General features: G+C 46.4%; 2 protein-coding genes across 5 annotated transcripts in view; one reads left to right on the top strand and one right to left on the bottom strand.

The window, feature by feature from the left end:
- sbno1 (strawberry notch homolog 1 (Drosophila)) overlaps positions 1 to 12,499 on the bottom strand; it is a 16,229-nt gene extending 3,730 nt beyond the window's left edge. The window contains exons 1-30 of one of the 3 annotated variants that reach the window (XM_036214458.1): positions 12,175 to 12,499; positions 11,117 to 11,160; positions 9,352 to 9,471; positions 9,196 to 9,282; positions 8,895 to 9,119; positions 8,684 to 8,822; positions 7,538 to 7,638; positions 7,366 to 7,462; positions 7,125 to 7,285; positions 5,973 to 6,106; positions 5,805 to 5,895; positions 5,570 to 5,731; positions 5,361 to 5,496; positions 5,188 to 5,293; positions 4,967 to 5,120; positions 4,707 to 4,889; positions 3,356 to 3,453; positions 3,133 to 3,284; positions 2,861 to 3,052; positions 2,617 to 2,790; positions 2,367 to 2,536; positions 2,165 to 2,296; positions 1,324 to 1,459; positions 1,143 to 1,255; positions 1,003 to 1,074; positions 833 to 932; positions 677 to 751; positions 460 to 606; positions 293 to 387; positions 132 to 218 (exon numbers count right to left, since the gene is read on the bottom strand). In XM_036214458.1, the coding sequence (XP_036070351.1) occupies positions 132 to 218; positions 293 to 387; positions 460 to 606; positions 677 to 751; positions 833 to 932; positions 1,003 to 1,074; positions 1,143 to 1,255; positions 1,324 to 1,459; positions 2,165 to 2,296; positions 2,367 to 2,536; positions 2,617 to 2,790; positions 2,861 to 3,052; positions 3,133 to 3,284; positions 3,356 to 3,453; positions 4,707 to 4,889; positions 4,967 to 5,120; positions 5,188 to 5,293; positions 5,361 to 5,496; positions 5,570 to 5,731; positions 5,805 to 5,895; positions 5,973 to 6,106; positions 7,125 to 7,285; positions 7,366 to 7,462; positions 7,538 to 7,638; positions 8,684 to 8,822; positions 8,895 to 9,119; positions 9,196 to 9,282; positions 9,352 to 9,471; positions 11,117 to 11,131 (3,654 nt within the window). In that variant the 5' untranslated portion in view covers positions 11,132 to 11,160; positions 12,175 to 12,499. Of the gene's footprint in view, positions 1 to 131; positions 219 to 292; positions 388 to 459; positions 607 to 676; positions 752 to 832; positions 933 to 1,002; positions 1,075 to 1,142; positions 1,256 to 1,323; positions 1,460 to 2,164; positions 2,297 to 2,366; positions 2,537 to 2,616; positions 2,791 to 2,860; positions 3,053 to 3,132; positions 3,285 to 3,355; positions 3,454 to 4,706; positions 4,890 to 4,966; positions 5,121 to 5,187; positions 5,294 to 5,360; positions 5,497 to 5,569; positions 5,732 to 5,804; positions 5,896 to 5,972; positions 6,107 to 7,124; positions 7,286 to 7,365; positions 7,463 to 7,537; positions 7,639 to 8,683; positions 8,823 to 8,894; positions 9,120 to 9,195; positions 9,283 to 9,351; positions 9,472 to 11,116; positions 11,161 to 12,063; positions 12,083 to 12,174 lie in introns of those variants that run through there. The other 2 variants (XM_024299192.2, XM_024299193.2) reach the window with 2 other exon arrangements.
- A 1,395-nt stretch (positions 12,500 to 13,894) lies between these two features.
- kmt5aa (lysine methyltransferase 5Aa) overlaps positions 13,895 to 14,458 on the top strand; it is a 12,888-nt gene continuing 12,324 nt past the window's right edge. Inside the window, exon 1 of one of the 2 annotated variants that reach the window (XM_024299659.2) lies at positions 13,895 to 14,169. In XM_024299659.2, the coding sequence (XP_024155427.2) occupies positions 14,161 to 14,169 (9 nt within the window). In that variant the 5' untranslated portion in view covers positions 13,895 to 14,160. The remainder of the gene's footprint in view (positions 14,170 to 14,458) is intronic. The other variant, XM_024299660.2, reaches the window with a different exon arrangement.

Here is a 14,458-nt window from a genome sequence, read left to right as displayed (position 1 = left end):
GTCGTGTGGAGGCGTTTAGGGAAATGTGACTGTAGTCAAATACGGACGGCTGCGTGTTTCTAACATAGAAGCTCCACTTCCTGGAAGGAAAGTGAAGCTGAAGGAACAGGCGACGGTTCCGGCGGCGGTACCTGCACGTAGAAGCCGTCGTCCGAGCCGTTCTGCTCAGCCCAGACGTGCGTGGCATCCTCCCAGGACATTCCTCGCTCCACGCTGACCTGTGACACACAGACGCCATCATGCGGCGATCGTTTGCTTCACGTCTGCAGGAGCGTGAAGAAACGCCACCCACCGTGTGCAGCTCCACGTGACCCGACGCCGTGTAACCCGGGGTCAGGAACTTCCTGCAGTCGATCTTCTTCACCTTCTCGTCACCAGAGCCGAGATCTACGCCCAGAGATGATGGTGAGTGGGCGGAGCCAACGACTGCAACAGCTTAAAGCCCAGCCGCCTTCTTACCCAGAATGCCCATGTCGTATCGCCCGTTCTTCTTGGCTTCCTGGATGACGGCGGCCAGCGTGTCGGAGAAGTACTGGAACAGAGCGTTCTGCTGGTGGACCTCCATGCCCAGGATCCGGTTCAGGAACTTCCCGATGTTGTTGTAGTCTGCAAACAGCAGCCGGATCAACCCGCCGCTCTCCCGTCACAAACACAGAGGATGTGAGGTCATTCCCACCTTTGTCGAGCGAGAGCGCGCCGGATCTGTCCTCCACGCTGATGAGCCCCACGCCGATCAGGCCGCTCTGGATTTCTGCGGCACAGAGCAGGTTCAGACAGAGCGGCACACGGACACGGATCCGGACAGACACGGATCCGGACAGAACAGCCCCACCTTTAAAGAAATCCCCTTTGAAGTCGGAGGGCGGCGGCACCAGGGCGGTGTCCAGCTTCACGATGGACTTCATGACGATCTCCAGAGCGTTTCTGCCGTACTGCAGGAGGAGGAGGAGTCAGTCACGGAGCGCACGGCGGCGGCGCTCAGACAGACGCCGTGGTTCCTACCTTGTTGTCAAAGTTGAACCGGCTGAGATCTCGCGTCTCCGTGGCTCGCCGGTCTCCATGCGTGAGCGCCCCCTGATGGACACAACAGCGTCAGCCAACAACCACGACTTCAAAACACTCGCCAGAATCGCCGCTCCCACCAGGCTCTCCAGTCGTTTGGCGACGATGGATGCAAATCTCTGCTCTCCGGCCAGCTCCGAGATGAGGAAGACGTACTCCGGAGCCGTGACCTGGTTGGACCGGTGGGTTCTTCCTGCAGAACCAGAACAAATCCGTTTACAAGGAGCCCTTCGCCACGTTGAGGACGTTTCAGACACGAACCGAACTGCTGGATGGCTCTGTCGGCGCTCCACGGCAGCTCCAGCGTCATGTGGACTCGCCGCCGCTGGTTCTTCACGCGCCGGTCGGCCTGCAGGGAGATTCCCGAGCTGGCGGCTTCGGAGATGATGGCGATGTTCTGAAGGGGAGGAGAGCATCAGAACCAGGTTTTAACAAGCTGAACTTCAGTTTTTCATTTACAAAACATAACATTTTTACCACCTTCATCAACACTTTAATTTGAAGACACATTCTGTTTGTTTAGTTTAATACTTAAAATCCAGCATTATTCTGTTTTTTAGAGCAATAATTAGTAGTGGTGTGTATAGTAAGAGTGATAGTAATGTTTCGTATGTTTGGTTGAGAAAATAACGATCTGTTTCCAACACTACTAAATGAAGCTGAACCAGTTCTTTTAAAATGGTTCAGGTGCTTTCCAGAAACAAAGTGTGATGAAGCTAAGACACTTTATTTCATTCTTCCAGACGATCTCCACAACAGAGCTGCAGGTCCACGTTCTGGAAGTAAATGTATTTCCTCGCTCATCGCCATGACAACAGTTTTTTGTTCACATAACTCTTATCCATCAGGTTGTTGAATCAGAATCTTTTCTTCGTTTTCCACATTTTGACTGTTCCATGAGCCACGAAGAACCAAAGTCCATGTTTTAATGTGGTACCAGTTCAAACTGGGTCCAGCTTTCCGGTTCAGTATCAATCCTGTCAAACCCGAGTTGTAAATGTCCCGTTTCACTTTGTAACGACAACTACGGGTTCAAACAAATCATTCTGACGGTAAAACCGGGTCAAATCTGACCGGAAACCAGGAGGCGTTTGGCGTTCACCTTCTCTCCATCCATGAACCTCTGCTTCTCGGTGAGGTTGAGGATCTCCACCGGGACGTCCAGCTCGGAGCGGGACTCGTAGGTGATGCTGCCGTCGCCGTTGCTGACCACGCGCCCCTTCCGGCCGGTCATCTGCAGAACAGAAGCGCTTTGAGCTCGGCGGTGAAACCAGCCGCCGCCGAGGCTCAGGACACGGCTTTACCTCGGCCACGTTTTCCGGGCCCCCCAGCTCGTCGATGAGCTCGTCCAGAGTGTTGGGGGGCAGCTCCTCCGCCACCTCCTCCAGCTCCTCCAGGAGGTCCCGCTTCATCTTCTGGGCGTGCTCCACCGCGTCCTGACTCGTCAGGCAGCTTTCCGGACTCTCCGCTTTGACTGAGCGAGACGGAGCGGCCGTTAACCCCGACGGGAAGACGCGGCGCTCCCACCGCGGCGGCGTGTGCCGGCATGCTCACCTGTGGCAGGTGTGCTGGGGGGGTTGACGGGCGCCGTGAAGGCGGGTCTGGTGGAGCCCAGCCCGGAGGCTAACAAGGCACTTTGAATGGAGTCTGGGTCGATGCTCTTCCTCCTCTTCTTCTTCTTCTTCTTCTCCTTCCTTTTCTTTGGTTCCTTGCGGATCAACCACGGGTCTGTGGGAGGAGAACGCCGTGAGTCTCGGAGGAAACCTTTCCGTCCCGCTCTCCCTCCGGCGGAGCTCACCGTCCTCGTCGTCTTCGTCGGACTCGTCTCTGAACGGGTTGAAGTCGTCGTCTTCGTCGGCCGAGCTGACGGACTTGAAGCTGTCGTCGCTGTCTTTCCCAGACTCCTCCGACTCGCTCTCGTCTGAGCTGGTGCCGGACAGGCCGCCGTGGAGGCGGGGCTTCTTCTTCTGCTGCTTTTTCACCTCTGAACCTGAAACCAAACGAAGCAGAGTGAAGCCTGGGAGGTCTGAGAACTTGGTGAACCTTGGAGTTAGCATAGACTCCACCCACCTTTTCTCTTCTTCCCCTTCTTCTCCAGCTCCTCGGCGGCGTCGGCGGGGGACGGCGTCTTCTTGGCCGACAGGTCGATTCCCAGCAGGCTGTAGAGCTTCTGTCGGTCTGGGGCGGGGAAGTGCTTCTCGATGAGGGACTGCAACACGCCCCTGCAGGGAAACACGCCACAGTTACCACGGCGCCTCTGCTGCACCTCAGCGCCGCTCAGACGGGTCCGTACTTCGCCGTGGACACGAAGTCGTTGAGCTCTCCGCCTCCCTCCTCCAGAGCCTCCAGCGTCCGGGCCTCTCCGGTGGACTGGAGGCCGATCACCACACACTGCACAGAAAACCGACCGTCAGAACCGAACAGAACCGAACCTCTCAGGAACATTCGTCTGAACATTTGTCTAAAATCAAATGATTGGATCCTCCAAGTCACATGTCAAGGCCCGGGGGCCGGATCCGGCCCTCCAGATCGTATCAGCTTCAGCATCTTCAGTCTAGTGTTCAGTAAATGTTTATCCGTTCATCCCGCGACCTAAGGTGTGATTTGGATTTTGGCCCGTTGTGAGATTGTTCGACACTCCTGATTTGAACTTTTCAAACTCTGTTTTTACACATTTAGACGGTTGAACTTTTCAAGGCTTTAGTCAAAATCAGAACAGCTGAGATTTTTTGGTCTCATTAAGAGCAAAGATCTAGAAATAACAAAATTATTAAAATTCTGGAGAAAAAAAAAAAAACTTAATCCAAGACTAAAACAAATGTTTTCACTTTAATTGTTGGTTCTATTTTAAAGATGTCTCTCTAAAGTTCAGGAAAAATTTTGATTTATGTTCCAACAATAAGTAAATTTTTAAGAAATTTATCAAGATAGGCCAGATTCTTGGAGCTGTTCATGAATGAAATGAGCATTTTTTCTCTTTTGCATCCATGGATGTATCTTAAAAGTAGACCAGGTATCAGAGAACTCAAAGACTCGTAACAGCTCGACCTAAAAGTTCTTCAGAAATCACCCCGTACTGAGTAACCACGGTGTGCCTTTTGTGTTCGGCGAGTTCTGAAATCTATAAAATCGTTCTTGTGAGTTTGATTTATTTTGGGATCACTTCCCACCCACACAGGAGCTTCACAAACTGTGGTTCTGGTTTTCTCGTCATTGCTCTGAACTGAGTGGGATTGACATGGAGCATATTCCTCGCCGTGTGCACCTGAAATCCTAATTCATTTCTGGATGTTTTCCAATGGTCTGTGTGTGCTCCTGGGAAACGATGCGGCCGACACTAAAGTTGCGCCACATCTCGAGGTGATGCAGAAATCCACCTTTGTGCAACCGAAACAGAAAGATCAGTACAGCATCTCAGAGCGTGAGCTGAACCCAGGCTGCATCGTTACACGCATGCAGTCCTGAAAATACACACATGAAAGCTTTCTTCTGTCTGATCGTGTCTCCAAGTGACGTGCTGAAACTCAGAGTCTAACTGAATTGAAGAATCAAAATAATCGAGATAAATTGACTTGTCTCTGGAGATTCTCATCGATACCAGCCCTAGTTGAAACCCAGTGGTCTAAACGGCGGTTTCGGCTCACCTTCCCGTTCTGGACCTCCTCCCGGGCCAGCTGGACGACTCTGCGGACTTTGGAGGCGATGCAGAGATATTTGAAGAACCTCTGGTGGGCGGACCAGAACTGCCCCCACATGGACTTCTTCATGCGCTGCTCCGCGTCCATCAGGTTGGCGGCCTGCTGGAACTTCTCCCGCGCGTGCACCCACTGCCACAGAGACACGGAGCTGAGTCGCCTCTGAACAGGAAGCGGTTCAAACGGGAGGGGGGGGGCTCTGTCCTCACCAGCCGCACAGACTTGTTGTACATGTCGATGTAGCGATGAGTCAGCGGAACCTCCTCGATCTTGAAGGTCACTCCGGTGAAACTCAGCTGCCTGGCGATGTACATTCCTCGCAGCTTCATGTCCATCGCTACGATCTCCATGGCGCCAACACCTCTGTTATGGAGGGGGGGTTAGGATCAGGCGCTAACGGGGGGGTAAGGACATGAAAGCGGGATCTCACCGGCGCTCCACCGCCTGGATGAAGTTGCTGAACTCTCTGAACGGCGTCTTGTGGCCCCATATGCCCAGCCGGTTCATGTACGCCATGTTCCTCGGCTCGGAGGCGCCTGAAGGGACAAGTTTGGGTTTTTACAAACCGTTTGGTGCGTAAAGCTTCTGCGATGACGCACTGACCCGTCGCACTGGCGTACACGACCCGAGCTTTGGGGAGTTTGTTCTGCAGCTCCAGGACCGCCAGCCCGGTCTTGGTCGGCTTGGAGGACCCGATGGGACAGACGTTTTTGGCTTTGTGACACTCGTCGTAGACGATCTGCAGACAGCAGGTCAGGGAACGTACAGACCGTCTGGTGCTGGCGAGCGTGAACGTGCGGCTGAAAGGATACGACTCCGTCGAAGTCCTCGCCACACCAGTGAAGCAGCTGCTGGAAGCGCGTCTTGTACTTCCCGCCCGACTGACTCTCCCCGATCAGAGACGAGTACGTGGCGAAGATCACGCCCTTCTTCACGCTGCCGTTGTGTTTGGAGGAGATTTTGCCGTATTTGAACTGAAAAAGCGTGAAAACATTTTCAGCAAATAAAACTTAAAGCCTGCAGTGGATCCGCCGCTGAAGGCCTGACCTTGTTCAGAGAATGAACCTGGATGTTCTTGGCTCCGATGTCCCTCAGATCCCGCTCCGCGTCGTACTTTAAATCGTTTGAGACGCTAAACCTGAAGAGAGGAACGCGACGGACGGATGAGAAAACAGCGACCCTTACAGGACAGTCCTGACTGTGCGGCTCCTTTACCACAGAGATCTCTTCCTGCCCAGAAGGTAGTTCTCATAAATGATCCCGGCGATTGTCCGGCCTTTCCCCACGCCGGCTCCGTCTCCGATCAGATAGGCGGCTCGGTCGCCGCTGGGAAGGAATGTTTCATGTTGCTGTAAAACACAAGAAATTCAGATAGAAACTAAAACCAAAGCAGTCGACTCCGATCTTCTTCAGACTTTGGATCGACTTCATGTTGGACAATATTTTCCTTTAGTAACTTGAACGAGGCTGAAGACGGCATCTGATTTTTGTTCTTTTACCCTCCAGTTACCTCTAACTTTTGAGGGTAACGTTTGTCTTCAGCCTCCTCTTTAAACCTTAAAGCTTCCTTCAGAATCAGCTTAGCAAGAAACAGAAAAATGTAGGTTGCGTTTTTTTTCCTGTTGCCCTGTACCAACAGAGCTCCACGGTTCAGAAGAAACTCTGAAATCATAAATTTAGCAAAGTTATGATGTTGTTGATGTGGGAGGAGCTTCAAGCTCTGTCTGTGGATGTCTCACTTAGAAATGAAGCTGCTGGCAGACCTTCAAGCCGTGCCCGTCTCTCAGATGGCGCCGCGGGGCTTCAAATCGCCTGAGAGCGCGCCTGTACTGTTGATTAATACTGTAGCTGACCACATCTGCTGCGTGGATCGCATTCGGTGTGAAAACACCTTTACACGCCGCCAGACTGCTTTCCGTCAAAAAAAAAAAAAAAAACGGACTGGCGGCAGCGGCCCGGTGGTTGGGGACGACTGGTTTACACGACCTGTAGATTGGATCTTGTCGGGGACCAGACTTTTGTAATTGAATCTGGCAGATTTTCTGATGACATTTCTATTCTGATGAACGCTTCCGACTCGTTGAAGGACCAGAGCCGTCTCTTATGAACCATAAACTGCTGCAGATCTTCGATTAAACTCCAGTGGATTTTCATAATCGCTTCAAATTACTATTTTTCTTTTGCTCAAATGCAGAAGAAAAGATCTGGACTCATGTCTGAATCAGATAATTGTAGATGAAATAAATCCTGTCTTGATCAGATTAGAAAATCAGATCACTTCAAAGATCAGACTTGTAGAGTCTGACAGAGAGCATGATGGGAAACGCCTCCTGTTCGTGTGGGAGGTGAGAGGAGCGGCCGGCTCACCTGAGCCGCGTAGGTGATGGCCTCCAGCTGCAGCGCCGACAGCCAGCCGCGGTCGATGACCTCCTCCGGGATGGACAGTCGGTACCAGACGTCTGGGGGGTTCACGCTGGACAGAGAGCTGGTCTCCACCACCGGATCCGGATGCCTCAGGCCGATCTTCACTGCAGGAGCGAACAGAGGTCATCCACAGATCCACCTGCAGCCTCCAATAAAAACCATGGATCCGAGCACCAACACGTACATTTCATGGGCATGTACTCCGCATACGTCTCCGCATGGCCGAGCTCATCTTCCTCTTCCTCCTCGGGTTCTTCCTCTTCTCTCATCCCAGGAGGTTTCTGCGGCACGAACGATCGGTGGTAAAAAACGTGGCGCTCACGCTGTCGGCATGTCATTAAACGGCGGACACTTACGATAGAGTGGATGAAGCTGGGGAGCTTAGCTTCATCTTTGATCCAGATCCTGGGAGCGTCTTTGACCAGAACCTCTTTCTTGATTCCATTGTTGGTTTCCCCTGAAATACCAACAGCAAACACTGAATCTTTAACATGTTTTAGTTTACACGATGAGCCGCTTTTCTCCTTCAGAATCTACTGGAATTATGTTGATCAGTTTAACAACTAAAAACTTACAGTCAAAGGACATAAACACTGGAGCTTCGGTGTTCAAGGGTTTAAAGATTAAATCACAAATGTTAAATATTTACTACATCTGGGGAAAAAACATTAAATTTTTCATTTATTATAGAGCAAAGTGTCAAAGTCACGGCCCGGGGGCCGGATCCGGCCCTCCGTGTAATCCTATCCGGCCCTCCAGATCATTTTATTTCATTGTTATTAATGACCCGATGTTATCTAGAGCTCATTTCTAACTTGTAGAATTTTGTCAAAATATATTTTTAAGCAGAGTAAAATATTAAAAGTTATTTAAGGTTTAAGTTGATTTATTCTGGAATAATATTCCTGCCTTTTTATTATTCATAATTATATTAAAAAGTTACTGTTTTATCATTTTTAAAATCAGCTTCTGATAGCTTTTTGGACTATTTTGGCATTTAGCTAATATTTCAGTTTTCAGGGGTAGGAACCCTGGTCCTCCAGAGCCACCTTCCTGCATGTTTTTTTTAATATACTCTGCTCTGGCATGTTCTTATTGGCTGGACACACCTGAACCAGGTAATTGTCATGAGACTGATTACCTGGTTCAGGTGTGTCATACTGTTATGGACCCTTTTTACGGTGACTTCACACAAAATGGCGACAGGGTCAAAAATGTGAATAGTGACTTCTGGTGTTTGGGTTTAGAACGGCATTATCATTATTCATGTAAAATTGCTTTAAACAGCGTTCAGCTGTCAGCTTTGCCGTTCTGAAACCATAACCCGGAAGTCACTTTACAAACTCGCCATTATGTGCGTTTATGTTTAAAACAAACATAAATGTCCTTTCTGCTGTTTGCAGCTTAATTCAGCTTCTCTACAAACAAAACAATCATAGCTAAACCACAAAGTTCCTGTGACTCTCAAAAGCAGAAATGAATTCTGTGACAGTATAGCGTACCTGGACTGGCGGCGGCTGCAGTGGCCACAGGTGGAGCGATGTCTGGTGGAGGTTTGAGCTTCATCAGCTCCATCAGGCTGTTGCCTTTCAGAACGGTCGTCTTAACGTTCCCCGTTCGGAGGAGGTCTTTCAGCTGGACCTGCGGGGAGGGGGCGGGAGGTGATGGGTCGGTCTTCACGGAGACGCCGAGCATCAAACCCTCCACACAAACCTGCTCTTTGCTAGAAGGCACTACGGTGGACGCGGAGGGAGGAACGGAGGAGGAGGAGAGGGTGGGAGAACCTCGCAGAGCCGAGTTGGCCACATGGACCACCTTGGTGACGGTTATGGTGTGTTTGATGGGGTTGACCGCAGACGGTTTGGTCGCGGCGCCTCCCAACGACGGCAGCTGGTTCAGCTGGTTTAAGACAAACGTGGTGGTTGATGGCTGAGGTTTCTGAGGAATCAAACAAAGACGACGTTTAATTGCTAAAATCCAAGCATGTCGTCCCGGTAACAAGCTAGGCTCTCACCCTGACGGTAACGATGGGGAGGGCGGCGGGAGCGGCCTCCCCCACGTCTCCTCCAGCACTGCCATCCAGCGCACTGATGGAGATGGACTGCAGCGAAACACAGATCAGACCTCCAATTCAAAACACAAACGGACAGGAAACAGACGGGGAGCTTACTTGCTGGGCTGTGGAGGGCTGAGTCCCATCCTGAAGATCCACGTCTAACAAGCCCAGATCGTTGGGGCAGATCCCGCTCTCACTCAGAGCAGCAAGAAGTAAATCCTGTCCTGGATCCATCTGCAAGTGAGGGAAGTGTCACACTCTTTACTCGTGTCTGAACAAACGAGTTCAATCATACGGTCATCACTCCTTCATCCAGCTATTGATGATGAAAATGTGAAGCCGAAGAACCCTAGAAATGTCTTCCTGATTCTCGCTCTGATGTCCTAAAAACGACCTGCTTCTAATGACCGTCACAGAAACGTTTCTGCAGAAGGAAACTGAGGGGCTGAATGAATGTTAGAGCAGAGCGTCAAAGTTATTCAGAAGAAATTCAAACTTTTAAAGACTTCTAGTAAAGTCTTCTCAACTACCAAAATACAAACAACTAAGAATTAAATTAAAATCAAGAAAAATAATTACAAAATAATATAAAAAGACACAATGTCATTAATATGGAGGTACTTTTTTTAAATAAAATAAATCTCTATAAAAAGGTCACTAATTAAATACAGCTTTCAATTGTATTTAAAGGTGAAATTCAGTGTGTTTTCAGACTGAACCTTGCATTTGGTCCGTATTCAGACCACCTTTCAATTAGACATTTCAAACCAAAGCTGGTAAACAAAACCATGTGACTTAAGATCTCTACACTCATTGGCCAGGAATTATGAGGGCGGGGCAAAGCGACAACATGGAATAACGGACGTCCTGAGCGTTGAAATCCTTGCTGGGATAGTTCTCTGATTCAAACTGTATTTTTCGCTGATAAATTTTGAACGTCTGTATTAACGTCAGGTTCAACACTTTTTACTTGTTGGTTCAGTGGACGCATGATGTAAGACAGTGAGGAGACGACGGCTAAGAAGTTACGCTGATGAGTGCTTGTGACAGATAGAATTTTGGGAAACCAGTGTGAAAAGCAATTTATATCACATTAAGGGTTGTTTTGACGAGCATGCATTCATCAGACCACATTTCATTGAGTCGCAGAGTCTCATCGTTGCTCCGCTACTCTTTTTACATCCCATAACGCCTGGCTACAGTGGCCGTTTTGAAAATTTGTTCCGGATTATTGAGGAAACAAACTCTGGTTCACATTAAGCGAACTAAATGTATCCAGTCTGAATACACACTCAAAGACATCTCCAATAAAAATGTTTAAATGATTTTATAAAATAGGGTGGAAAAAAAAAACCTATAAAATCTGAAATTGATATGACTTTTTTGTATTTACTGTTTTCTACTGCTTTTTAAACTAGAAATTAGAATAATTTTCAAACAACAAAAACACAATACCACTTACTAATCAGAGTAAATACTTAAAAACTAGCCAAAGTGACAAAAAGTACATTCCTTAAAAATAAAACATTGTGAAAATACTAAAAGAAATCAAAACATTGTGAAACAAATATAAAAAAAAGAAAAGTTACAACCATTGCTAATAACAAAATACACATTACATTTATAAAGTACCGGTAATTGAGCATTTGTGCATCCCTGAATGTCAAATATATATTTTTAAAACTTGATCCATTAAAAAAAAGAAAAAAGTTTTCACAAATATCTAATTTCAGTTAAACTATTTTTTTTTTAAGTTTGATCGTTTCTTAGGAAAAAAGAGGGAAAGTTCACTTCTCTCCACTCAAAAGTCTCAACAGTTTGCACCTACTTTTAGTTTAAAAATATAAATCAAGTTCAATAAATAGCAACAGATGCTTACCATGAACTCCAGCATTTACATGTCCTCAGAGATCAATGGTAAACCTGTAACCCACGTGGTCAAGTTTTAAAAAGTAAAGATCAAAAGGCGCAAAACAATCCAGATTTAATGTGAGTTAATGATAATTCAGATTAAACTATTTTACATTTGAGTCCTTTAATCCACGCAGATCAAACTAAAATGACGGTTAAATCGGCAGCAGCAGCGGCGTCTGGAGTTAAGCTAACTATTTACTACAGCGGTCTGCTGCTCTCAAAGTCACCCAAAACAAAACACGTGTGTGGGGGGGATTCTACTTCCGGCTCCCCTTCAGCTCACTGGACCCATGGCACCGGTCCGGTCCAGTACCAGCCACTTTACACCAAAACCCCTATAAGTCTAAAGCTGTCATACTGGCCTGCTGGACCAAAATTAACCTTTAAACCGGGAGCTTACGGCAGTACCGAGACCCACTCTTTAACAGAAGAACCAACAAAGCAGCAAAAAGGTGACCTGATCGGTCCCTCGTGTTAGTTCCTCCAAAGCTAATGTGGCTAAGTGTTATGACAGCTTCCATATGCTAACACTTCCCCCCAATTGAACATTCATTTGTCAAAAAACTGCTTTTAAATGCAACAACCTGAACCACTTTAGCGTGTGTTTCGTTCCCCCGCGGAAGGACAGAGCAGCAACACCACAGCGCGTCCAGCTCGCTAAGCCGAACCTGATAACATGTTTTTGATAAATGACGTTAGCAAAAATATTCAGCAGCAGCGCAGAGTTCAGAGAAATCCGCTCGCTCGTCGAAACGTGTCATAAAGCACACAATCAGCGGGAACGCGGTGGTGTAGCCGGAGGTTCGAGAGCTAGCAAACAAGTGTTCGTTTTTCTAACGTTTTCATCCGCAGTCGTCAGTGAAGCTAACTAGTTTTAGCAACCGGGACAACAACCTCAAAACAGAAACTTACAGTTCACCGCCTAAATTAAAAAGATGGCTTCTAGGATGGAGTGGAGCTTTAGAACTCAAAAGCCGTCAGATTAACACTCTGCGGGCAGATCTTCTGCTGAACGCGGCTCACCTGGCGGTCGAAGGGCCGCGGCGGCTCGCAGTGTGCGGCTCGCGCTCGGCAGTTCGGGGGGTTCGTCGTCCTCTCGGCTCACGCCATCTTTTTATCAAACGCTCCGCCGCGTGCGGGTCACGTGACGTGCAGGCCGAGCGAGGCCGACTTCGCGGTCGCGCTTCTCGGGCGGCGTCGCTGGATTGGGGTTTTCGGGGAGCCGCGGCGCGCTCGTCGACGACGAAAAACCGATAAAGACGAGAATCTAAGCATTTCTAAAACATTTTCTGAAACGAGAAACATAGCAGAGTCAGCGAGCTAATACCACGTCACGTGACCCTAACCAGCTCCTGACAGGAAGTGACGAATGGATACTTTTATTTTTTGTGTGGTCCTCTTCCTTTTTTACCCCCCCCACATATTTACGTTTTAATAATAAATATAATATAGTTTAAAAAATATTGTATTTCCTGATTTTGTATTGTTTTGTAGAATCTTGTATTTTATTTCCTCTTTTTTCATTTCCATGTTGGAAATAAATGTATATAATTGAATAAGTAAAAAGTTATCAGGTAATAATTTTGATATAAATAAAATATATGTATATGTGAATGTGTATAAGATTTTTATTTATGCATAAAGTTAATTTAAATAAAAAAAATATATAGATTTACTAGTGTTTTAAACAAAATATACACAGTTTTATGTGCATGTATGAGTGAGTGTGTGTAAATAAAAATAATTCAGTAGGGTAGTTTTTCCAATAAAAATTATACTGGGGTAAAGTTAACACAATAACAAATACACACAGTAACATGCTTCAAATACTTGCCCATAAATTAATCAAATAAATAAATAAATAAAAACAATAAAAGTAAAACACAAGTTTTCATTCTAAAGTAGCAGGATTTGTGTTGAATTAGCTAATCATTCACCTCTTATTCTTTTCCTAAAATGTCTGTTTATGTTATAATTAAGCGAAAATTTGTATTTTATGCTTCGATTTTATACTTTGATTAAAGAGAAAGTTATTAAATATTTTTGCTTTTCCCCTCTTTTCATTGATTGGTAAACAAATAGACACAAAAACAACAACAACAAAAAAGCAGTAAAAAGTAAAAGGAAAACACGTGCTACATAAACTGATGTAATTCAGTTTTTTTATTATCTAAACATGTTAATATCCTTCTGTATGTTAAGGTGCATCTAACCTGAGAATTTGTTACAATACTCTAAAACACAAAGCATTTAAGTTACATTTGCATTTATTATAGTATATTTTCAAAATACTTCTTTAACCATTTAAGAATAGCATTTTTTTGCAGTTTATTGAAGATATGACAACATAAATCCATATGTCTAACATGCGTTTTGTTAACCCTCATACTATATTTCATAACGATTGTTCTGTACTTGCCAATGAAATGCTAAAAATAATTCATTTAAATAAGGAATTAGAGCTTTGGCTATTAATTTGATTCGTACATACCCAACGAAGGTTCTTGTTTTGTTTTTTTTTTATTATTATTATATTTCTTTGTTTGTAAATGCTCCCTTTGTCGGATTCAATTATAATATAAAACATTTTAACTGGTATGAAAAAAAACAGAATTATTAATTTCACTAAAAATTTACTTTGAAAGTAACAATCACTGAAATGTTTAGCAACCAACATTTTTGACCTACAAACTTGTTTTTAATGTAAACAAACTTTTGAAGGAGGAGTTCCGCTGTGGACCTGCAGGGGGCGCCGGTGCGCCGCCTCCTCTCATTCATTTACGCCCGGGGAGACAAATGGCGGAGTGGAGCTGTGGAGGCTGCATCGGCTGAGCTGTTTGTGTTCCCGCACAGCGGCCACGCCGCGCCGAAGGTTGCCGTCTCGTCAGGAGGGCGCTGTGTTTAGAAACTGACTAAAGCTAAAGTCTTTCGGGGACTTGTTGTTATTTATGTGTTTATTTATTTGCTTTTTCCTCCGAACGAGGGGCGAGCCACGAAAACAAGTCGGACATGAACGGGGTAAGTTTCATTTCAGTGCATCAAACGGAGGCGTATTATAGCGAGCCGAAGGGGAAAAACACCCACAATTCACTTCGGAATTCGGGGTTATGTTATATTAAACATAAAAGAGCTAAATTCAAAACTATCACTGTTTGTTTGTACAAAACTGTTTCCTATCGAAGCTAGCTTTTTTGTTTGAGTGCTAACGCTAGCATGAGCAATGACCGCTACATGTGGCTCAGAGCGGAACCAAACTGCTGCGTTTGGCCCGAAATGAATCCAGAACCGGCTGTTCGGTTCTGTCAAA

The sequence above is a fragment of the Oryzias melastigma genome, linkage group LG12, assembly GCF_002922805.2.
Source record: "Oryzias melastigma strain HK-1 linkage group LG12, ASM292280v2, whole genome shotgun sequence".
Taxonomy (NCBI): Eukaryota; Metazoa; Chordata; class Actinopteri; order Beloniformes; family Adrianichthyidae; genus Oryzias; species Oryzias melastigma.
This window is presented reverse-complemented; position numbering and strand designations above follow the sequence as displayed.